The 25,745-nt window shown below is 40.1% G+C and overlaps 1 protein-coding gene and 1 long non-coding RNA gene across 2 annotated transcripts in view; one reads left to right on the top strand and one right to left on the bottom strand.

Moving 5' to 3' along the window:
• LOC139962067 (uncharacterized protein MT2135-like) overlaps positions 1–25,745 on the bottom strand; it is an 82,905-nt gene that overhangs the window by 41,503 nt on the left and 15,657 nt on the right. The window contains exons 11-14 of the mRNA XM_071961915.1: positions 25,229–25,411; positions 23,609–23,795; positions 2,884–3,047; positions 863–1,800 (exon numbers count right to left, since the gene is read on the bottom strand). Of these exons, the coding sequence (XP_071818016.1) occupies positions 1,443–1,800; positions 2,884–3,047; positions 23,609–23,795; positions 25,229–25,411 (892 nt within the window). The 3' untranslated portion in view covers positions 863–1,442. The remainder of the gene's footprint in view (positions 1–862; positions 1,801–2,883; positions 3,048–23,608; positions 23,796–25,228; positions 25,412–25,745) is intronic.
• On the top strand, positions 14,303–20,682 carry LOC139961754 (uncharacterized). The gene is made up of 5 exons (XR_011790982.1): positions 14,303–14,676; positions 16,226–16,308; positions 16,885–17,047; positions 19,067–19,155; positions 20,403–20,682. It is a non-coding gene; the product is annotated as an uncharacterized lncRNA (long non-coding RNA).

The raw sequence follows: 25,745 nt of genomic DNA, 5'->3' as shown, positions 1-25,745 counted from the left end.
GCGGATAGGTAATCTTTCGAAAATGCCATTTCAATAAATCTCTGCATGCATGTGGTAAAACGGGTTTATCACTTCTTCTAATTGATTTTTATTGACATTTCTATAAATGAAAGATCTTGACCGCGAAAAGTACACGCCTTATTATTTCATGTGGAATATTTCGCGAAATGCGTATAACCAGCCGCGATTTTATACTATAGTTTGTTTTATGAAGCAAGAAAAAGTCGCTATTTTCATATGGATTAAATTATTTAAGAAAATGGTAGATCTTGACCGTTTAGTATAAAGGCCTACCTAATTATCTCATGAAAATTTTCTATGTGGATAATTTCTTGAAAATGTGGATTATCCGGAAATATGTTAGCCTAGGCTATAGTATAATATAATTTCTTCTGTGGATCAAAGGAAATTTAACGTATCCGTGTCACCATTCCATACCGGATAAATTTCTTTGCTTAACGTTAGTTCTTATACTCTGCTCTATGGTAATATACGATCATGCAACAACACCACGTGCTCAACCGGTAACGACAGTCTAATGAAAGTTAATGACTGAATAACTGTAGATCTATATAGACTACGTTACGTATACTAGCCTATAGTCTGACTTCATGGAGTCCTTGCAGGATTGACTCTGAATGGAATATAAAAATAAAATATAAAAAACAGTGATGTTGGTTACAGGTTGGCCAACATTATAACAATACATTTATAGCTCGCTAAATACAAGTCCAGAAGAGTAACTATCATCAAAGTGTCTTACAAAGATAAAACATGATATGAGCCTAAGCTGAGGCCTGAATATTAAACAATTGTCTATAATTCACAGACAGAGAATATCAATGAAATTGATCAAATTTACTTGAATTTCTTTGGAACTCGGGATGATCGCCGTTGGACTAGCTGGGCTGCAGTCGAGTTGTATGCCCTATATTACAAGGTAACACATCATCTATGGTCGTGCATGGGTTCTTGCTTTACGATTCTGTTCCGGTTCTTTATCTGCATACTACGAAAAAGGTTTCTGCAACAACGTTATCAGAAACGTCTATCACCTCGTGGCCTCTTCTTTGTATTTACTCCATGATTTTCTTTACAGAGGTATTTGGACGTCATATTGGCATTGGACAGACACGTGACATGGGCTGACGTCACTTTCACTCAGTCAGTCACATATGAGGTTACGTCATTCACTCAGCCTCACATACACTGCTACGTGACAGGCGTGGTTGCTACGCAGAAGTCCACTTTTGCTTACAGTATGCACCTCGTTGTAAATAACGTACTTTCTGTGGTCGATTTATTTCACCGTTATTGTAATAGTTATAAGGGTCCATAATTTCCAGTTGTCAGTCAAGCCATCATTGCTAATATCCTTAAAAGAAGCAACTTTAAAGGGTCATCAGCATTGTCTCCAAATATGCTAGAAATTCAGATAATGGTCACCAACGGTCAAACTTCAGCAAGCATTTTGAATGCCACTTCCAAATGTAGTTATCCACACTGGAAAAAAAGATGGATGAAGACGCGAGACGACGAATACGGATGACGACGGAGGAAGATGGACGACAACCGACGGAAGAAGCCGGCGGAACATGAATGAAGGCACAGGACAACGGCGGAAGTAGACGGGGAAGAAGATGGATGAATACCCTGGAGACGCTGACGCCAAAGAACTTTGACGAAGACGAGAAAGAAGGATGAAGATGTTGGATGACGCTGACGGAAGAAGATGGATGACGAAGGAAGAAGATGGATGAAGACGCAGGACGTCGAAGAAGCCGGGGAATGACGCCGCCTCTGGAAGAAGATGAAACAAGATGGATGAAGTACACAGGATAACAACAGAAGAATGGATGAAGACGCTGGATGACACCGACAAAATAATACAGAAGAAGATGGAGACATTAAAGGGATCTGTTATAACACCCCTGAATTTCCGTGAAAAAAAGTGGAAGAATTGAAACCTCGAGAAATGTACTTTTGGAAACTTCTAGGAGTTTTTCAGCTTGCCAAATATAAAAACCACAGGAACAGTACTGATGACCTTTACAGTGTTGGGGCCAAGGGTGATATAGGGGGCAGGGGGGGGGGCTGGGAAAACATGGGATTAAGTATAGTGAATTGTCATTTAAATATTATTATTCGTACTGATAATGACGACTGCAAATAAATTCGTTCATTAACAACGACTAAAATCACGTTTTATTGTTTTTTCTTTCTCGTGTCCTCAGCTGTAACACTAACTGTATTGATTTATATAGCTGACAACAGAAAGTTTATGTTTTCCGTCCAAAATGACTGTAATGTTATACTCTGACATTTGCTTGTTTTTGAAGTTTTATGTCTATGATGACGTCATTTCTGATGAGATTTGGTTTGTACTTTAGTAGCAGATTACGGTATTCACGTACATTATTATCCGTATCAAGCATGCATACCACCAGAAAATCGACTTCAAATTTCAAGTTTAATACTCAGAAAAAAAGCGACAATTTCCCTTTATTTTGTGCATAACTATCGGTAGTCGATTCTCGGGTAAAAAAAGGATTCTCTTTTAAACCCACCCAACCAAATTCTGACAATTCTGGAGTCGTAAACGTTTCTGGAGTTGCTTAGATCCTTTTAAATTAATTTATATATCTTGTATACTTACGATATATTTGTGATAACGTTTCTGTATCTTTCACATGTTAACTATTTACACATTTAGTCATCGTGCTGTATTTTGTTCATATAGTCATTTATATCCATCAGTCCTCAAATTCTCATAAAAACGAATACCGAGAAAAAAAACACCATTGTCTTCAAATAATCCTTCGCATTCATCAGCACTTGTAAGCATACAAGCGGTGTTTTGATGATCAAGTTTAATATACTAACATTGCCGCCAATACCACGAAACCGAGGGAAATCGTTCTCGTTAGTTTATAACCGGAAGATTCGGTAGTTGGCGGGACATCAGTATTCGGTTTTGGTTCAACGTACCCCGGAAGCCAAGGTCCATAGTTAAGCCAAGTAGAACGTCCTTTAGCTGCCTCCAGTAGCTGCGAGGATGAATATAAATATATGATAAATCAATGAATGACTGTAAACAAATTGAAAGTATTTTAAGAATCTTAATGGACGCCTTTAAGTTGAATAATTAGTTGAGAAGTAATTGGCTCAATGGAGGTCGTACTCGTAAACTTACGTGCTTCATTAAGTTTTCTATATATGTAACTGTGTACTTGAAGATATCCAGCTAGGCTTGGGTGGTACTGTAAACCTTAGTGCTTCATTAATGTTTCTATATATATAAATTAGTACTTGAAGATATCCAGCTAGGCTTGAATTTGGACGTAGCCTTTACTTAGAGGTCTATTAGGATTTGTTGGCGATTGCTATGTCATGTAAAACACGTAATTTGTATAACATCACAAAATGTCGGTTGTTTTATATAAATGATTTTTTGTTCCTTCTGTTCTATGAAACGTCAAAGGGACCAAGAGTGATGGTAATAACATAGAACTATACAAGTGTCACATTATACCATCATCAAATGCGCATCCCCCATTTTATGTACTGCATGGGGTTGGAGGAGGGAGGGAGGTAATATGTTATAACATCCACGAGAGGAGTCTAATGGGGGGGGGGGAGGAATGGCTCCTCCCCCTTGAGAAACATTGTGGTAAATTGGAGGGTGCTTATATACAAAACGGTGCTATAAATTGCAACAATTGAAACGATGATGTTTAGGTTATACCGTACATATATGTTGTACATTTATACACTGTGCACAATAATATTTTTGTTATATTCTGTCAGCCGGTAGGGAAGGGGTGCTGAGCGCTTTGATTTTAAACTGAGGGCGCTATAAATATTTGTGTTGCGCCCTGATCATCATTGTCATGTATCTTTACATATTATGATCATCACGTATTTTCCTTTTTGGCGTTCCATACACTGATCGCTCTGCCTAAATGGTTTTGGATAGATTCACTTTTTAAGGCACTATAGTTTACTTATCCTACACTTTTATACGTACTATTTTACGATACACTTACAGGGAATATTTCTTCCTGACTTTTTCAGTCAGTTTCCGTCGCTTATTTACTTATAATCATAATATACATGACAAGCCGAATTTCTGTTAATCCCTTCCCTGTCGCCTTCTTGAGTTAATATCAAATGAAATTTGTTGAGCGATCCCTGCCCTCCCAAATTCCCCAATTGTTCTGTTCTCCCCTTGCCAATAACCCCCCCCCCTCCTCCCCTCCACAGATGAAAAATGACTTGTCCAAAAACAATCATTGGGCAGGAAGATACGCAACTTTTTAACCTCTATAGACTATAATTTACTTACGCCTATACCTCCAATATTCCGCAGATTTTAAACTGAAAACTAGAAATAATGACAACCGCAAAGCTTCATGGGCTTCTCCCTCTTGACCAGTGGCGTCACCAGACTTTTCAGTCTGGGGGGGCACAGGGGGGCACCAGCATTTGATGGGGGGGCACTTAGGTGGATACGGATCGCCGTCCTGGGGGAGGGGTCTAAGGGGAGGGGTGCCCCTCCAGGCGCGGCGGAACGGGAAAATTATTGGGGAGGGGCTAATGTGAAGAGACTATCTAAGCGGAGCGCCACCATCGGTTGGCGCGGAGCGTACAAGAAAATTTTGGGTTTTTCAAACCCCCAGATGGCCGGAAACGGCACTTCCCGAGTGTTTTATGCTGCAGATACCTAGCCCTAAAATATGGGTCTCAAGCCTGCAATTTCTCAGATTGCACGTAAAAGTCTGTAAAAACATAGTAATTTGTATATTCGATGGTGTTTTAAGAGAGTAGCTATTACTCGTAGTGTACTCGCAAAGACGTTTTTGAGTGTAGTAAGGGGATGTTGGAGAACTGGCTGAAATGAAGCAAGTCATTGGCCTAAGACGAAGTTGGGTTGCGCTTACCGGTACTCACACTCACTGCTTCCACTTTTCACGGGGCGTGAAGACGCGGTTGGGGTGACAATGTGGTCTATAGCCAGGGGACGGGCCGAGGGTCCCCCCAGCATTTACTAAACTTATTACACCTATATAGTATACGTGTGCATCGGACAGATCGACAAGTATGCATTGAAAAATGGGCAGATGCACGTTTCGGAGCCTTGGTAAATATTGGGGGGGGGGAGCTTATCATGCATTTGCCCCATTAACTTTTTCATTGGGGGGCTGAGCCCCCCAAGCCCCACCGGTTTCGCCGCCACTGCCCCCCTCCCCTTTGGAAAATTTTCTCATACGGAGGATGGGCTAGATGCAAAATGCTGCCACATTTGATGCTAAATTCGATTTGAAGATATCTCCAGAAATTGCTATTTTTGAGGTAATGATTTTAACAAGGCGCAGAATTTTGCAGAGGATATGAACCACAGCTGCCGATATTATGCCTAACCCTATCAATAGAACCTACATTTGTTGAATTAATGTGTGCATGACCCCCGACTCCTTTCTTGTCCTTCTCGTTTTCGCCCATTATCTATTAAGACGTAACAGGTTCCAGCATCGTTATTGGCTCCTATCAGGGATCTCACCATGCAATCCAAAGTTTGATCACACATCGAGTATGGCTCAGTATGCAGGTGTGAACATTCGCCATTTGTTCCTACAAGCATGTTGCGCGGAAAAATAGGTACCCCTACAAAAATCATCAAATTGGCGTTCCATATCATTTATAAGCACTTAAACGCACACTAAATGTGTACATGCGTGCCTATGTAGGAACGTACGTTCACTGGCGCTTGCTATTCTGCCAATTGAGCTGTCTTCATCATATGTTCTCTGTCTCCTTTCTGCAGGTAAGTTTACACGATTTATTAAATGTTAAACACCAAAACTTCAACCAGTTGTATAAAAACACCTCTAGCTTTGATTTGATTAGGTCCTGGTTGATGATGTAAGAGAAATGATGGGATATTACCAGATTAAAATATGTTACCACTCGTGAAACGATGTCACAGAATAATACGTATAATATTGTATGTTAGGTCAGAGAGTAGCACTTATTTGTCGTTAAATCCGTCATTTAAGGTTCGTATGTTGCATGACTTGTGATCTGTGGTAATGTAAACAATCAATTAGGCTTAGTAATTCAAGTAGGGTAATTAGTGTATTTCATAAATGTTAACCACATAGAGGTCGTTAGTAAATATGAACTGTTAAGCTAGGCTCGCTGTTCGTTCACTGCCTAACGTAGGCCCAGACCTACCGTGTATTAAGTCACAGCGTGGTTATGGTATTCATATTACTTAAAGGGCGCCACCAATTTTGTTTCATAATTAGGGGATTTCCCTAGATCAATATTCCAGAATCAATGTTGTAGTATTAAGTGTGTTTTACACCGGAGATAAGCTAAATTACTGCCAGTTAATCTAATAATAAAATTTGCTTGCTATTCTGCCAATTGAGCTGTCTTCATCATATGTTCTCTGTCTCCTTTCTGCAGCCCTAAAGCAAACCACCCCGGAATTCCCCTAACTCGAGGGTAACAAATTTGGAGGCACCACCCGGATAGGGCTGTAGAGAGAACAAGACAAGATGGAGGCAGCACAGTTGGAAGAAAGGTTGACAACTCTCGAACTAACCTACCAAACCAAGATCAGAGAATTAGAAGAAAGACTTGCAAACCAACAGAGTCCAGCTGATTCTTCTGTCCAGAGTAAACCACTGGGTTCTGTAAAGGAATTGAAGGTTTATGGAAGAATCACAGAAAAAGGCGAGAAAGAGTCACTGTCATACAGCAGCCTTATCCGCCAGATTGAGCGTGCCAAGGACAGGGGGTATGGAGACCTAGAAGTTATTACTGCGGTAATAAATGCAGTTACCCCAGGGCTCCCCTTAAGAAGCTATCTGGAAGGCAAAAGAGATATCAGACTACCCCAACTTAGAAAGATCCTTCGTGCTCATTACCAGGAACGAGATGCCACAGAAATGTATGTCCAACTCACGAAGCTTACTCAAGGTGCAAAGGAATCCCCACAGGATTTTGTGCTGAGGGCTCTCGATCTCAAACAAAAAATCCTCTTTGCATCGCAAGAAGATGGAGCAACAGTGACCTACGAGGCTACACAAGTTCATGCTCTATTTATTCATGCTGTCACCACTGGAATAAACAACGATCACCTTAAATGGGAGGTTCAACAAATCACACAGAGTGATAAGGTGACAGATGAGGAGATCTTGGAAAAGGTGAGCAAGGTAGCCAAACAAGAGCAGGAAAGACAGGGCAAACTGAAGACAAGAGTACATAGTGTACAGTCAACAGAGAATGCTGACACAACACTGGAGGCACCAAAGACCGAGCTGAAAAACAAGATACAGCCTCAGAAAGGAAAGCTGTATGATGAAGTTGTAGAGCTGAGGTCTGAAGTCAAAGCTTTAAAAGCAGTTCTAGCTGAGAGAGACATCAGGGACAGAAAGCCTAGATCTGGTGAATTTGTACGACGACCCAGAGGATGTGAGTCCTGCCGATCTGAGGGCATTGGGGACAGATGCAGACACTGTTTCAAATGTGGTGGCATCAACCACTTTGCCAGAGGGTGTCGATCATTGGTTCAGGGAAACTGGCCAGGGTCCCTCTAGTGGGACAGAGGGGGACCGATTCTGGTGAGTCCCACAAGGTAATGGCTTGCAGTGTAATTGGGGGTACATTGAACCCCAAGATGAGAAGCAGAGTGATTAAGTTAGTTGGTGAAAAGTGCATGCTGACGTGCACCCTGAACGATGTAAAGACAACAGTATTGTGGGACACAGGCTCTCAAGTGTCCCTTGTACCAGACGGTTGGCTTAGGGAGAACCTACCTCACCTAAGGATCAGACCTCTAGAGGAGCTACTCCAGGATGGAGAGAAACTGGACTTGAGAGGAGCAAATGATGTAGAGATACCCTTTAATGGATGGGTCCAACTGTATTTCACCTTTCCAGGAGATGATGATGGAGTAGAAGTGCCCGCACTTGTATGTGAGGACACTGTTTCAGAGCCATTGATTGGGTTCAATGTTATTTCATATTACCTGCAAGATGGTGATTCCAGAAATGGTAACCAAGTAACTAACACCCTTTGCATGGCATCGAATGGGGTCCTAACTAACCAAAAGGCCAAGGCCCTGGTGAACCTGATCAAGAATGCGGATCTAAACGATGGGGCTTTGGGAGCTGTAAAGACTGGAAAGAAAGGAACCAAAATTCCAAAGAAATCCACTGTGAATGTTATGTGTGTGGTTCACGCAGGATGGCTTGAACAAGGAATAAGCGCATTGTTTGTCCCAGATCCATTACAGCAGTGGCAGCCCCAATTGCAGATCGAGGAGGGTGTTGTCAATCTCACAAAGGGGTCCTTCTCGAGATGTATAGTTCCAGTGTCAAACCCCTCCGAATCTGATATATTCCTTGGAGGTAAAGTCTGCCTAGGAAGGGTTGAGCTGCTTAAGTCAGTTGTACCATTGGAAACCTACATGAGGGGTGCTACAGTTAACAATGTCCAAGTCCAAACCAAACAGAGTAGAAGCGGTGACAACAGTATGACGTGGGACCCTCCAGTGGACTTGAGTCACCTGAATGAGGAACAACGCCAAAAGGCAGTGCTGATGTTGAGGGAGGAATCAGCAGTGTTCTCCCAAGGTGAAAATGACATGGGTTGCTTGGATTTAGAGATGGAGATTAGACTGAAAGACCAACAGCCTGTTCAGAAGAACTATAATTCTATTCCCAGACCCTTATACAGAGAAGTGAAGGATTATCTGTCTGACTTGATGGCAAGAGGATGGGTACGGAGATCTAAATCACCCTATTCATCACCGGCAGTCTGTGTCAGAAAGAAAGATGGAACACTCCGCCTTTGCATAGATTATAGGGCTCTCAATGCAAAGACTATACCTGACAGGCAACCCATTCCCAAGATTAATGATGTCCTGAGTGGCCTTGGAGGTAATCACTGGTTCTCGACTCTTGACCAAGGTAAGGCCTATCATCAGGGTTTTGTCAGTGAAGAGAGTCGACAGGCCACTGCTTTCATCACTCCATGGGGGCTTTATGAGTGGGTAAGGATACCCTTTGGTCTGATGAATGCCCCAGCAGCTTTTCAGAGACATATGGAAGTGTGTTTGGAAGACATGAATGGTGAAATCTGTTACACCTACCTAGATGATATACTGGTCTTCAGTGATACATATGAGGAACACCTGAGACGGCTCCAAGCAGTCTTACAGAGATTAAAAGCCAAAGGTGTGAAACTGAGAGCATCAAAATGCGAACTGTTCCAGTCCGAAGTGAAATACTTGGGAAAAATTGTATCAGCCCAGGGTTATCGAGCAGACCCAGAGGATACCAAAGCAGTCCTTCATCTCAAAGAAATGAGACCAAAGTCTGTAGGAGAGGTAAGGCATATGCTTGGCCTGGTAGGGTACTACCGCCAGTTCATCAGAGATTTCTCTAAGAAAGCTAGACCTCTCTATGATCTATTGACAGTACCACCACCTGAAAAGACGCTGAATGGTAAACAAATCAAGGGAGGGCGTAAAGGCTCAACAAAAGGCAAGAGCAACCTAAAAGGGCAGTTACCATCCAGATATCCAGTGGTATGGACAGAACAACATCACCAGGCCTTAGAGGAACTGTTGGAGCCTCTGACTAACCCTCCAGTGATGAGTTACCCAAACTTTGATAAAGAGTTTGTTGTCCACACTGACGCATCGAACGAAGGCCTCGGTGCTATCCTGTACCAAGAGCAAGACGGAAAGCTCCAAGTTATTTCATACGCATCACGGAGTCTTTCACCAGCTGAAAAGAATTACTACATGCATTCAGGGAAACTAGAATTCCTTGCTCTAAAGTGGGCCATAACAGAAAGATTCAGGGACTATCTGTTTTATGCAAAGCATTTCACCGTCTATACAGATAACAACCCTCTCACCTATGTACTAGCAAATGCCAAACTGAACGCTACAGGACAACGTTGGGTGTCGGAGCTGGCAGATTTTAATTTCACCATTCGATATAGACCAGGGAGGATAAATATCGATGCCGACAGCTTATCCCGTTTGTCATTACCATATGATCCAAAGACAATGATGGATTACTACACTGAAGAACTGTCACCAACTGTCATGACCTGTGTAAAAGATACCGTGGAAGCTGTGAGCCAAGGGGAGACAACTTTGATAGAAACAGTCTGTTCCAGTATTGAAGTGGCTGAACTACTAAAGTTCCCTGAAGAGAAGAGAGGCAGAAGGATATCAAACAGTGAGCTGAAAGAAGCACAGGCAGATGATGAATTCATATCGAGAGTGCTTTTCTACAAACAACGTGGCCACCGACCTTCAACAAAGATCAGGCGTGCTGAGTCAACGAATGTGTCCAAACTCCTACTGCAGTGGGATAAACTGAAAATTGATCAACATGGGATCCTAAAAAGAGTGATCAAGGGAAAAGACCAGCTGGTGTTACCTCTGAAATATCGCCATTTGGTTTACAAGGAGTTGCATGAAGAAATGGGACATGTGGGTGCAGAGAAGGTGTATGACCTTGCCAATGACAGGTTCTACTGGGTCGGAATGTTCAAGGACATCGAAGGCTATGTCAACAACCAGTGTACTTGCATAAAAAACAAGAAACCACAAAGAATAATAAGAGCCCCACTCAAGAGCATCCAGACTACTCAACCATTTGAGCTGATCTCCATAGATTACCTCCATCTGGAAAGATGTACCGGCGGGTATGAGTACATTCTGGTTATTGTTGATCATTTTACCAGATTCACTCAAGCATATCCAACCACTAACAAATCTGGAAGGACTGCCGCAGATAAGTTGTTCAATGATTACATCTTGAAGTTTGGAATACCTCGTAGAATCCACCATGACCAAGGGAGAGAGTTTGAGAACCAGCTCTTTACCCGATTGCAGATCTATTGCGGTATAAACCACTCTCGGACAACACCATACCATCCGCAAGGCAATGGTCAAGTGGAGAGATTTAATCGCACAATTTTAGGAATGCTGAGAACACTGACAGAAACACAAAAGTCAAAATGGAAGGACCACCTAAACAAATGTGTTTATGCCTACAACTGTACCCGTAACAGCAGCACAAACTACTCACCATTTTACTTGATGTTTGGGAGATCACCCCGTCTCCCCATTGATCTGATTTTTGAAATTGTCAATGAGGCACAAGGAGAGTCAAATAACCATAAGACGTATGTAGAGGAGTGGAAAATGAGAATGAAAGAAGCATTTGAAATTGCTAACAAACATGCAATCAAAGCTGCTGCTAAGGGGAAGAAGGCGTATGACAAGAAGGCCAATGCCACAGTCTTGTTTCCTGGAGACAGAGTTTTGGTGAGAAACCTGAAGCCCAGAGAGGGCCCAGCCAAACTACGTTCCTACTGGGCGGACCAAATCTATGTTGTAAGAAAACAACTAGGAGACTTACCAGTTTATGTGGTGCAAGAAGAAAACGGCCGAGGTGGAGAAAAGACTCTACATAGAAATTTATTGAAGTCATGTGACTTGCTTCCCATTGAAAAAGAAGGTCCTCGTAACAAACAAACAAAACGAACAAGAAATCACAGACTACCAAGCAAGACTGTTGTTGATCAGAACAGTGACGAAAGTGATGACGACGATGAATTCTTACAATTCAGGGTAAGACCACCTGATGTAAGTACCGACAATGACCAAAGAGCAACTGGAGAGACCTTAAGGGAAGGAGCTGCCAGGCTAGAAGTACCTGATGAGTGCCTTCAAATGCTGGGAGATGACCACTATGCCGACCAGACTGAACCTGATGAAGGAGAACCAGAGACAGGTGACCAGATGTACGATCAGATGTCAGAGGGTGCAGTCGTGGATAATCCAGACCAAGAGAGTCAGCCGAACCAACCTGATGTCCTGGGTACACAGGGGGAAGTAACTCATAGGGTTCGACAACCACCTCTCCAATTCACATATGATAGACTAGGTTCACCGGCATACACAAGGTTAAACTGTAATTATGTAGGGTGGCCAAGTGAGGTAGCATTGAATCCAGGTTTTAACATGGGAGCTAGCTCAATATTTATGCCCCAGTATTCTACATATCCTGTTTATAGGTATCAAATGATACAGGGCTACCCAATGTATAGTCAGCGTGAGGTACAGCTATAAGCTCTAAAGTAGTGAGGATTCGTCAGTTTGGAAGGAGACGATATGATTGGTTCAATTTTGGATTTTCAGATGTACATGTATGTTTTATTTACCTTACTATTGTATAGTTTGTCTAGCAACTTGATATGCTGAGCCTCATTAAGGCTACAATTAGATTTAGCAAATCCATTGTAGGTGCAAAACCCAAAATGGGAAAAGCTATGCACATGGGGAGGTAGCTACTAGCTAGAGTAAAAGGATATAGTCCTGTAAGTTCTACTAGCTGTTAGTATTTGTCTGACTATTAGAGATTGAGGTAAATATGCCACAGGCAAGAGACATGTTTTATCATTATTTTGATACTGAGCTTAGAACCAATAGAGATTGGGAAACTGAAAGAACCATTGTTTTAAGATTTCAAACTGACAATTCAGATGATTGCATCAGGTTATATGTTGTGGCAGTTTGTATATATGTTGCTTTATTTATTTTCAATTAATCATTGTTTTTCTATAGTTTCTGCAGTGACGGAGAAGAGGCCATGTGAGCGACTGCTGAATTGGCAGAAAAACATCATAGGCTTCACAAGTTGGGGACAACTTCTTTCAAGGAGGGGAGTGTGTTGCGCGGAAAAATAGGTACCCCTACAAAAATCATCAAATTGGCGTTCCATATCATTTATAAGCACTTAAACGCACACTAAATGTGTACATGCGTGCCTATGTAGGAACGTACGTTCACTGGCGCTTGCTATTCTGCCAATTGAGCTGTCTTCATCATATGTTCTCTGTCTCCTTTCTGCAGGTAAGTTTACACGATTTATTAAATGTTAAACACCAAAACTTCAACCAGTTGTATAAAAACACCTCTAGCTTTGATTTGATTAGGTCCTGGTTGATGATGTAAGAGAAATGATGGGATATTACCAGATTAAAATATGTTACCACTCGTGAAACGATGTCACAGAATAATACGTATAATATTGTATGTTAGGTCAGAGAGTAGCACTTATTTGTCGTTAAATCCGTCATTTAAGGTTCGTATGTTGCATGACTTGTGATCTGTGGTAATGTAAACAATCAATTAGGCTTAGTAATTCAAGTAGGGTAATTAGTGTATTTCATAAATGTTAACCACATAGAGGTCGTTAGTAAATATGAACTGTTAAGCTAGGCTCGCTGTTCGTTCACTGCCTAACGTAGGCCCAGACCTACCGTGTATTAAGTCACAGCGTGGTTATGGTATTCATATTACTTAAAGGGCGCCACCAATTTTGTTTCATAATTAGGGGATTTCCCTAGATCAATATTCCAGAATCAATGTTGTAGTATTAAGTGTGTTTTACACCGGAGATAAGCTAAATTACTGCCAGTTAATCTAATAATAAAATTTGCTTGCTATTCTGCCAATTGAGCTGTCTTCATCATATGTTCTCTGTCTCCTTTCTGCAGCCCTAAAGCAAACCACCCCGGAATTCCCCTAACTCGAGGGTAACAAGCATCTGGCCTCAAATGACCTCTGCACCCCCTACACAATAGGGTTAATATATGGGTCCACAAATATAGGCAAGTATGGTGCCTGCGGACCCTCACATTCTCACATTTCGTCAGCTCCTAACCTGTCAACCTCAGACCAAGGCAACATACCGCAGTACCCTCCTTTCTCACAGTCATGTAGCTCGCGAAGCGGACGTGTATATCCGCTGGTATGGCGTGAGCAATGACACATTCAATGTAAATATCGACACCTGTTGTGATGGCGCGGGTTACGACTTCGATACCCGACGTTCAAGGATAAACTTTTTCATTTTTTCGCAGCTCATTTGAAGAAAATACGAATTACTGTGCTTCTTTGTCCTTATGAAAAACCAACTCTGATGATGGGAGTTGAATATAACAAAATATATATATTTTTTTACCAACCCAAATCTCAGATGGGGGGGCACTCGGGGGGCACTAGGTTTTCCAGGGGGGGCACGTGCCCCCCCTGGCCCCCCCTTGGCGACGCCACTGCTCTTGACTCCCACCAGGGGACCAATCTCGGACCCATGGCCCCCACGCTGATCTAGCTTTACGCTAACCTGCATTCTGTGTAACCAAATACACTCTAAACACAATCTAGTCAAGCGAGGCTAAAGTCTAGTCATATCGACTGGTTTACGTTAGTCAACGATTATACCGCCATAATCTTGGTAGAGATGCCTTCACGACTAACCCAAAAGGTCGCCTGACCAGAACATAATGGTCACAGTTCTATTTTAATCTGGTCCTACAATAAATGTCAGCACTGGGACGAAACTCACTAGTCAATCAGGTTGATATATTCGTCATATGAAAAAGCGCGGGAAAATATTAACAATTGTAGCGCCACGGTACGGCCTAGCGTACTGCACTGAACTATAGTACATTGTACACATACGTACACGACGAGCAAGGAACGTACAGCAGGGAGTTAGCAGCCAGACGGTTACGGTACGAAAAATCAAAAAAATATTATCATCCAGTGATATTGTCAGTAACCATTGCAAGGTTAGTATATTAGACCAGTTTTCTTTGGGCCTTCGGCCAGTGTCGTTTGTTAGTCACTTAAAAAGTATATAGTATATTAGACCATAAAGTGTGTATTTTCGATTATTCCAACTTGTGTACGAACAAGCTAAGATCTAGGTCCTAGGCTAGGCCTATCATGCAGTAGCTATAGGCGAATTGCCTAACGTTAAACCTAATGACGTTAAGCTGCCTTGTAGTTGTAGTAGTTGTACAGCACAGTTTATCGTATCATGGTGGCCCCGGTATTCACGCGTTTCTCATGTTTGCAATGGATAATTTCTTTACAAAATAACAAACCTAAATTAAACTTAATATTTATAATCTGTATTAGAAACTTTAGCCTTAGGGGGATAGGACCTTGGCTATATTATTCTTGAAATATTTTAGGGGGATAAATTCACAGCAGTGTTTCTCTTGCACTTTCAGGGGGGACATAGCCTTTAGAGGCTTAGGCCCTAGGCCATATTATTTATACCTAGATTAGGTTTGAGTTAAGGATTAGCCTCCAATTAGGGTCACCCTAAGATAATGAATTTACTAGAATAGTGTGTATGGGATTGTGTAGTTGCGTGCGAAACTGTTACACTAAATAAGCTGATTATTCCTAGGGCCCTATAGCCCCCCCCCCAGGCCTAGCCCTAAATAGTTTTTATAAAATACAGAGGCTAGGCCTATGTTTCATACAAAACATCAACTGAACATGACGCCAATCTTTTATTACCAGTTTGTCCACTGACCATCCTATCCAACAATCCCGTTAACAATTCACAGGAGAATACACTCCCCCTTCCAAAATAAACATTGGGGACCTTGGAGCAATCTAACAGCCTATTGCTGCCACAGCTGTGTCATACTAATTTAAAGGCCTAGTTGTCAGTAATATAGAGGGGGAATATTTCTGGACAATTGCACTGACTTGTCCTGAATTTTTGGCTAAAATTTGTTATATATTCTAGCGACAGTTTTTTCTGCTATTTTTTAAGTTTGTACAAAACAGTTCCGATTCAGAACAAAGGTGGGTGGGTGTTTAATTTGTTGTAGCTGTTTGTAGGGAGTCATATAGCCTTGGACTAGGCTTTTTTCAAGATGGAATATTCCTCGCTTTACCTGTGGTACCGTGAACCGCAGTTGATCCCCCTAGGCTAACCCTAATTCCATTGGAAATAAAATAGGACATCTTTTACGGGGTGTTTCATTCAACTTTTTGGAAATACTACAATTTCAAACATAAATGTATTTGGTTATCATTGTACACTTGACAAATGAAAATGTAGCTACCATAGAGGATTGATTAATGTTTGCACGTTTCTTTTCCATACAGGTATCAAATGCATTCAGGCTTCTGTATCACTGCATAGTAATTTCACTTCCATTTCTACTGTACATTTTAGTAATGGGATGTGATTAAATAGTTGAATTGTGACTGGTATCGTACCGTACATGTTTACCCACATGCTGTACAAAATATGCACATGAACTTTAGGGATGTGAACAAATAACAAAAGTTGTATGTCTATCACATTGGCAGATAGACGTCGTTTAATTGTGGAAGAGGATGCTACTAGCGAAGTGGTTAAGAAAGTCTATCCTTGGCTATTTGAAGATGAAGAGGTACTGTATGAATATGTCTTTGTAGATATTATTTATTATACAGTAGTCTGCGTAAAAGTAAAATTCAATCTTGTGGTTTCAAAAGTTATGGACATTTGAATATATTCACTTTAGGCCCACCACTTGTTCGAACCACGACTTTGTTTTTCAAAAATCAATTCAAGACAGTGTTGCGCTAAGCAGCGCGATTGCAGGATTCCCACACTTTTTTTGCTGATACCGCTATTGGGAATTTGTAGGGGGGGGGGGATGTTCCCCCTTAAAAAGAAACCATTTTGTTTTATTCTGAGCTAGAGCCCGATCTATACCTTTATCAGCAAGATCACTCCACAAAACCTCATGTCCTCATCCCAAGACTTGGGGAGCCTACTGCTCCTACATTGACCAGCTACAGTAGTCTCTCTCTACTTCTTTACCAATTCGCATCTTCCATCCCTTTCGACATGTCTAAACCATCTCAATCTACGTCTCTGAACATAATCCCGAATATGTGTTAGTCCTAAGCGATCTCTTAACTTCTCAGGTGAATTCACCATATGTACTGTATAATATCTAATTGATCTCATTTAACCATAGATACTACTTGAATTAAAGCGACTTGAAGGAAAGACGACAATGGCACAGTTACTTGGTGAAGGGCTTTCCAAGTATGGAGATGCCATAATCCGCTGCACTTTGAAGATGAAGCATCCCACTGTCATAGATACATCCATGGAGAAGGACGAAGGTGCCTGTTAAGGTACATTAGTAACAATTCAATCTGTAATTCACTATTCAAGTGATCATCACCCAGGTATGTGCTGGGTCTTCAAAATGGACTACGAGCAAAGTCTGAGGCAGGGGTGGATGCAAAATATGTCTTGGTAAGGGGGTATAACTATTCAGATGTATGGTAGTGAAAAATAAACACCTTCATTAGACATTAACGTTTGTCGTCTTGCATCATACAGTCTGAGGAAAATAGGGCGCATCCGTACATACTCAGACTGTGGTAGCACTAAAAGGCTAGTGCACGCATTTGTCTCTTCACATCTTGACTCTTGCAACAGACTCATTTATGGACTGCCAAATAAGCTCCAGCGTTGTACGAGCTGCCAGGTTGGTTACCTTATCTAGGAAGTGTGAACACATAACCCCCATCCTTGTAAATCTCCACTGGTTACAAGTGAAGAAGCGTATCATGTGTAAGTTAATGCTTTTGACCTACAAAATATTAAAGAAACTTGCTCCATACTATCTATGTAAACTTCTCAATATCATTGAACCGGTACATATTCTCAGGTCAAATGCTGCTACAACACTTATTGTACAAATGTCAGCACCATTACTTACGGTGAGAGTTCTTTTTTCAGCAGCTGCTAAACTCTGAAACCAACTACCACCACATGTTTGAAATGCTAAATCTATATGTAAATTTAGGACCTTGTTAAGACTTACTAGCAGAGGGTTGTGTGATTTTAAATCATGCTGATTTAAATCAGTGTTTTTTTTTAATTCTTGGCAGGAAAAGTTGAATTTGTGGTCAGCATATTCTCTGAAATCAAGCAGTTCCTTATAAAATAGAGTCTCAATCAAGTATCAAAGCAATTTCAGTAAATCTGGGGGGGGGGGTTGTATTTTCAGGGAGAAAAATCCTTGTCACATACACCGGTATGGCATGAGGCCTATTATGCTTAAACAAATTGAACAATTCTAGAAATTGCCTGCTAGAATCCCCTCAGAGTTCAGTTAAGTTCAGTAGAATAAGGATCAGGATGGACCCTGTGAAAGACCCTGTACCACAGATAACCCAGACTGCCAGATATGATCATGGATGAACACAATCAAGTGCTCAGATGATAACGAGACAGGCTGTGTATTGACGGTAGATTGCATAAATTATGGCTGTGAAGTACTTCATTTGGTACAAACAAGTGTCTGTGTTCAACAAAGGGAAATTGGTACAGTATCATGGGCCCCTTAGTGGAGGGGATATAGGGCCTAATTTTGAAATTATATTCAAGACTGTTGACTTCCCTTGATTGTCCCGAAATCAAATTAAATCATTGGGCTGACTGCTCGTATGTGATATGGGTGGGTATAGATGTTTTTGGAAGATTTAGGTAACATTTGAGAGGAAATTGAACTTTTGATTATTGCAAAATTTATTCGATTATTAAAAAAAAAATTAAAAAATCAACTCTGAATTAGCATTTATATTTGCAATATGGGTAATGTTTTGTATAATTATATTTTTTCTGTGTGCAGTGCATTGCAGCATTGTGGTCTTGGACGGAATGCCCTATATAAAAACGTTTTATTATTATTAAGGTTATTATAACATGTTTGAAGTTATGGATATGGATATAGAATGTCTATTCCAATTTCCAAAAACAATTTTTTGGAAACAATGCAATTATTTTTTATGGCCCATGCCAGTAGGGGCCCACGACAAATAACTGAACAATTGGCATAACTTAAAGATGCTTGCTTGGGTTGAGCTCTCATACTTGATATTACTTAGCTAAGTAGCCTAGACCTTATCAAATGATACAAATATCTTTGCTGAAAATAAGACCTGTGATGTATTTAGTACTCTACTTTAATATTATCACCTAAGCAATTTATTGAGTATTGAGTATTGCTCTCCAGACTGCAGATGAGTGAATCTGTGATATTTTTGTCCTATCGATGTTACCAAATATGACATAATATCACTCTTCTGAAATGTCATGATGTTATGAGTGCTTTAACATTCTGTTGTTGATTTTTCTTTTAGAGTCTAGAATGCATGCAGCAATTCTGTCAGTTCCGACTCTACTGAATGAGAAGTTGGGTGCTATGATTGTATTTGCAGATGAGGATAGTGTAAGTACCCAATGTATTATTTAAATCAACAGTATGTAAACTATGGGTCAAGGCCATCAGAGGTGGTCTGATATTGTATGTTACAGTGTCGAGGGTTCATCATGATAGTGCCCTGGTAGTGTTTCCTTTGGGGTATTCAGCAATTTTAGGTCTGATGCCATATGGGCTATATCAGGAAATAACTCAAAATTAATATTTTCCTACAGATTGTATGGTCACAATGCTTAGAGTTTAATTGTCACGATAGTGTTTTGGTAGTGCTCCTTTGGGGTGTTTGGAATTTTAGGCCAAAGGTTTTCTATTTGTTGTCTATTTGTTGTCTATTCTATTGTATGGGCCATATGGGCCATTTTGAACTCCTGAACTCCGCCTGAAATCACACAAAATGTTTCTTTTCCTATGAATTCTATGGTGCAGTGTTGAGCATTTTTCACAGTGGTACTTAGGTAGTGCCTCCTTTTGGTTTTTAGGATTTGGGGGCCTAAGTCACCTGTAGACCATATGGGCCAATTTATGAAATCACTCAAAATGATAGTTTTCATACAAATTTGCCCTAACATTTGTTGGGGCATCTTTCTTTTTTTTTTGGGGGGGGGGGGGGCATTTTTTGGCATCCTTATTTCTGGGGGGCCTTGAAATATTTGGGCCCTGAAAACCTTCTGTCTGCAACAAAGGCCCACACATCTGATCATTATTCCCTAACTAAATATCACATGTATGACCTGGGAGTGTTCATAGCTGTAAATATAGTAAGGGCATCATCACAAAGGTAGAATAGACTAGTATGTATGTGATAACTGGAACAGAATGTTGGACAGATTTCAATCTGTAGTTGCAGTAACCATAACCCAATGTGGATTTCCTGATCAGCCCCAAGTGTATTAAAATCATCTAGTGGAATGAATCCCTACCATGATGTAATTAGCTGTAACAAGATGTCATAACTCATGGCAAATATTCATTTCTCTCTAAAATACACGGAACCAGTGCACCATTTAGCTCTGTTGTTTCATTTATACTCTGCTATAATTTATATCATCACAAATAGTATTACTTGTAGTGAATACGATGTACTGTAAATTGATTTGAAAAAATATTTAAGAAATTATTTATTTTGATTCCTTCGTTGGTGGAGTATATTTGTTTGTTGGTCACGAATGGCCATCATGGTGGATCAGCCACCCCTCCCATTTTCTGAAACTGGAAAGCGCTGTATATTGAATACATATACCTTAATATCTTTGCAGGTTACAGACTTGTCAGACGTGCCAGTTTATATCCAGGTGACAGAGGATGAAGGTGTTCCAGAGTACACTGTGATAGTGGAAACCTTGCAAGTAGCTACTTTGAAAAGTTTGTTCGCAGCCATGTGCAATTATTTGGCAGTGTTCTATGTCCTAAATATGGCATATGAGCCTTTGCTGAAGAAAACCCTTCAGTTTTAAAAAAAATCATTTTGAATGTTGATGATACTACACCGGCAGATAAATCAGTCAATAAAATTCTGGAGAAACTAAACATGCAAATCGCTAAAAATTGATGGCCTAATTACTGCTCCAGGCACCTACCATTTTTTGTACAGTTTTTTTTGGCTCAGTTTTTTCATGATCATTTGAGCTGTTGCGTGTGTTAGTTTTGACTTACAAAATGTTGTTATTTTTGGTTACGATGCCGAAGGCCGAGTAACCTATGCGATCAAGTTGGCGTGTGTGAGGGTGCGTTTGTTTTGCTATCTGACCGAGGACTTGAACAAAACAATTTCAGGTCCTCGGTTGTGATTTCTAAAGAATCACCACGTCCTCGGAAGAATTCTATTGTATGGGGTATTGTTAATGTTACGGTACGTGGATTTGAACAATGGAAAATACAATGGGGTCCTCGGTCTGAACGAAACACAAACATGTATGTGTGTGATGTGACAGCTTGCTCGTAAACACGATATCTCAACAACGACACATTGGATCAATGTCATATTGGACTGGTGATGTGTGGATGGTCCCTATTGTTTTTGTTCTCCATCACATGAATATTAATAAGTGGGTAGGGCTTAAAGTAAAATTCTTAAAATGTCAATATCTTCGCAACGGTATGTCCGATCTGCTTCATACTTGGTATGGTGATGTAAGTGGTTCATTGTCACATGACAGTGGAATTTCATCTAATTAATATTCATGAGTAGGTGGGGCTTAATCCTTAATTGCTAGAAATAGCTTGTAAACCTGAAATCTTAGAAATTAAATGTTGAATTACTGTCATTTTGAACTAGTACATGCTCCATGATTAGTAGATGTTCCCTATTGTTTTTGTTGTTCATGACATGAATATTAATGAGTAGGCAGCAGTTAAAGTGAAATTCTTAAAATGTCAATAACTTTGCAACGGTATAACCGATCATCTCCATACTTTGTTGATTGGTGGTGGATAATAATAGTTACATTTTCATATGAAAATAACATGTAACCTCATTAATATTCATGTGTTTGTTGGCCATATAGCATTTGTTGTCCCTCATTCCTAAACTCCTGTCATTCGTCACGTTTGACATGTTTTCCTGGTTCCTGGGAGCTTGCTGATCTTATCTATATTTGTTTTGCTTTATAAAACCATGAAATTGGCTAGCCAGGCCATTAAAGGAGTAGTCCAGTGACAAATTAAACTGGACTGAAAAAAAGTAACCTTTGCAATTAAGTTGGCATATGTGTATGTTGTGATGAGTTGGCATGTTTGTATGTTTTGATCAAGTTTGCGTGTGGGTATGTGTGTATATGTATGTTGCATAAATAGCTGGCTCAGACAATTAAAGGGATAGTCTATAGTGAAAATAGTAAATGAACTTAATAATCTGGTATTACTGTACATGTACCTATAGAGTATAGGGAAATCTTATGTGAGTGGGGTAGATTAATGTGTTGGTAGTAAGGTGTGAAACTGGTAAAATCTGATGGGTGTCAGGTGGGGGGGGGGGTTGTCAGATGAGTAGGGTGATGTTGGGATCAGGGTTGTAGGATGGTAGGTGAGGCTGCAGGTGGTATGATGGTAAGGGTTCCGCTCTGGGTTGGGGATATGGGTTGTGTCGTATGATCCCCATGTGTTTGTCTGGAGAGGGGGTGTGGGGTGGTGAAATGCCTAGAGTCAACTATATCACTTTTTTTCAACTTTATATGTACATCAATAAAGGCATTAATTTTTGGTTTTGTTTACGATGGCCAGGTAATCTACAGTTTAGCATGTTTGCAAGTGTATGTATAATCTTAAAAACAATAAATTTAATTACTGTAAATGTATTGAATAACTTGTAGATATGCTACATTATCATTACATGGACCTCATTGTTTTTGTTGTCCAGTACATGAATATGTGGGTGGGGCTTGTAATCAAATTCTTAAAATGTCGATATTTTTTCAAATATATGTCTGATCACCTTCATACTTGGTAGGTTGGTACAGTAGTGCTACAGGAAACTGAAATTTCATTTATATTCATGAGTGCAACTGACAACTTTATGTCTGATCAGCTTCAGTTTGGTTTCAGTTGTCTGGCAATAAGTACAATACAGGTATATAACAATAACAAATTCTGACTTATCTTATTTCATAAACTCTCATCTGCATCAGAACCACTAAACCTTTGGGTTTTCTGGTTCTTCAATTACTGATGAAATCAGACACTCTTTTGTACTTACTATTGAGGTGAAGCATATGTAGTGTTTAAGAGAAAATATAAAATGTGATTCCAAATTAATACAGAAATTCTTGCTTTCTTTTTTTCATGTGAGAGGGCTTGATGGTCTAGCAGTGGTTAAGGCCCAATCAGGTTTTATATCCAAGAATTGTTCCCACCAGTTAGCTCAACAGACAGCTTTGTACCTATAAGGGAGTTGTCGCAGGTTCGAATCTGTGGTGGGTCATATAAAACTAGTATAGAAAAACTACTTTTATCCATGGGCAAGACTAACTGGATTAGTCAAGTGACTGCTGGACTAATCATTTAGGTCGCTTGACAAAAGCCTGGTCGATAGAGCATTGTTGAAAGACTAGCAAAAACTGGTCATGTGACTAATTGAATAAGTCAATTGACATCTTGACTAATCGTTTAGGTCGCTTGACTAAAGCCTGGTCGATAGAGGCATAATTGAATGACTAGTAAAAACTGGTCATGTGACTAATTGAATTAGTCAACTGACATCTTGACTAATCGTTTAGGTCGCTTGACTAAAGCCTGGTCGATAGAGGCATAATTGAATGACTAGTAAAAACTGGTCATGTGACCAGGTTTACTTAGTCATATGACCAGAACTATTTGGTCACTGGACCAAAAGTTAGTCAAGTGACTAGAATTAATTGGTCGATAGAAGCATTGTCTGGACTAATGTACTCTAGTCATCTTGACTAGATTATGTTTACAGTGTACTAAAGACTACAATAAATCAATATAATTTGTTGAATTAACTCACTTTTTGTTGTCTGTATCCGTTCTGAGGGATACTAAACTTGTACATGGGCGGACAGTGTCGGTTAGTTACCTCATACGGCCCGCTGTAATCACTAACTGTCCAGAGGTTTCTATCCCCTACGTGTTGGCATGCGAAATACAAAGACTGATCGCAGTTGTTAGCAACATGCCATCGCCGAGTCGAACCACTGCAGAGTAAGAATAAACATGGTTGTTCTACAGTAAGATGAACATTAATTTTATATAGCTATACATGTATGGGAACGATCCAAAATGTGCATGCGAGGGCACAACCACCAACCAAGATGGGATAGGGGGAGGGGGTGGGGGTGAAAGTGTTTTCCAAATACACTACTTCTAATGGCTTTAAACTGAAAGTTTCACTCGACAGTCCTTATACTGAAAATTTCAATCTTGTATTCGATTGAAATTTTACTGTGTAAACGTTCTGGAGTCACAGCAGATGAAAGGCTTCAAAGTATATGAAATCGGAATATGGCTGAAGATCATCCGATGATTTCAGTTCAATCATAAAACTGTAACCTTTTCAATCTTACGGAATAGATGAGTCTGGAGCTTCAATCTAGCAACTTAAGAGATATATTGGATCGATACACTTTTCAACTTGACCCCTCTATAGCACCAATACTCTCCCACTTCCCTCGGTACACCGGACTCTTATTAGTGGACTTTTCGTACAAGCCCAAAGGGGTTTTTCAGGCGACGATGCAGGGGTTGTGGGGTTTTTCAACCCCTCAAAAAAGGAGTTATTAGTATTAAATATATAAATATACATATATATAAGTATGTATGTATATATATATATATATATATATATATATATATATATTTATATATATATATATATATATATATATATATATATATTTATATATATATTAAATATTCAGTTATGTTCAAATCGTACTTAAGTCCCAGTGCAATGAAGAAACTGATACGCCATATCTATCTGTAACTAAATTATTCATCGTTGGAACCTCACTCAACTCGCCCATAAAATATATAGATTGTCGGTAACTAATCCAATTGGAAGAACCCAGTGAGAAAGCAAAGAAGCAAAAAATAAGCATGAAATAAAAAAATAAAAACAACACAGTTTTCTTTTCATCTCTGTGAAATGGTGCGATTGAGATGAAACGGCGGTGGGATTCAACTAGAACTGTGTTTCGCAAAACCAAGTGACACTTAAGAATTTGTCCTGTGGCAAACAAATGGGGAAAAAAACGTTTAGATTTTCTGCGTCATATTTTAATTCGATGGCACATTATGCCAGGAGAATATATAGTGAGAGATAATACACAAGAGATTATCTCAAGGCGAGGGGTGGTGTCAGTGTTGGGGTGGGGGTGACAGGTTAACGATATGGCATAATAGCCAACAAATCTGATGTGTATATAGCCTATGGTACTTTCTCAACCGAAACATTAAACCTGTGAACTGTGCTACCATTCTCTGAATGCCAAGTACCCGCAACGCCCGCTCACCCCCCCCCCCCCAAAAAAGGAAAAAAAAGTCCAAGCATATTGTATTGTTATCATGAAAGTTCTAACCGAATTGCCTGCAAAACGTGTTCTTTGACTTGTATTGAACTTAGGCCTACCTTAAGAACACACATGAGCTTTCATCTAACTGTTGGGTTGGTTCTCCTTCCGCCCACGTAAACACAGCTGATCGTATGAGCTGTGGGTTGGTGTGATCAGACGCTGGGTAATGAATATGGCACTTCATTAACTCCGTAAAGTCTAGGATACATCCTACCACGTTAGGCCCATTATAAACACTCCTGCAAAATAAAATAGATTTACACTATGCATGGTCAGGCTTTCACAACAAAGAATCCATGAAAGGGATACCTTTTCAGAGTCAATTGGGTAATGATTTGCATTTATTTATTTCATAATAAACTCTTTGCTAACAATGACTAGTCAAGGTTTATGTCAGAATTTAAAAAAAAACAATATTAATAACAAATAAAACACTGAGGATACCCCCCCCCGGAAATCTTACTGCACACGCACAACGCTGCATGTGTTTAGTGTGGAAATATGTCTTGCAATGCCTTATGGCAGTCTGTTATAATTGTAAAAGTGAAACGAACACGGTTTCAATGGCAATTG

Source organism: Apostichopus japonicus, chromosome 20 (genome assembly GCF_037975245.1).
Source record: "Apostichopus japonicus isolate 1M-3 chromosome 20, ASM3797524v1, whole genome shotgun sequence".
Taxonomy (NCBI): Eukaryota; Metazoa; Echinodermata; class Holothuroidea; order Aspidochirotida; family Stichopodidae; genus Apostichopus; species Apostichopus japonicus.
Note: the sequence above shows the minus strand (reverse complement) of the source record. Positions and strands in the feature narration are given on the sequence as shown.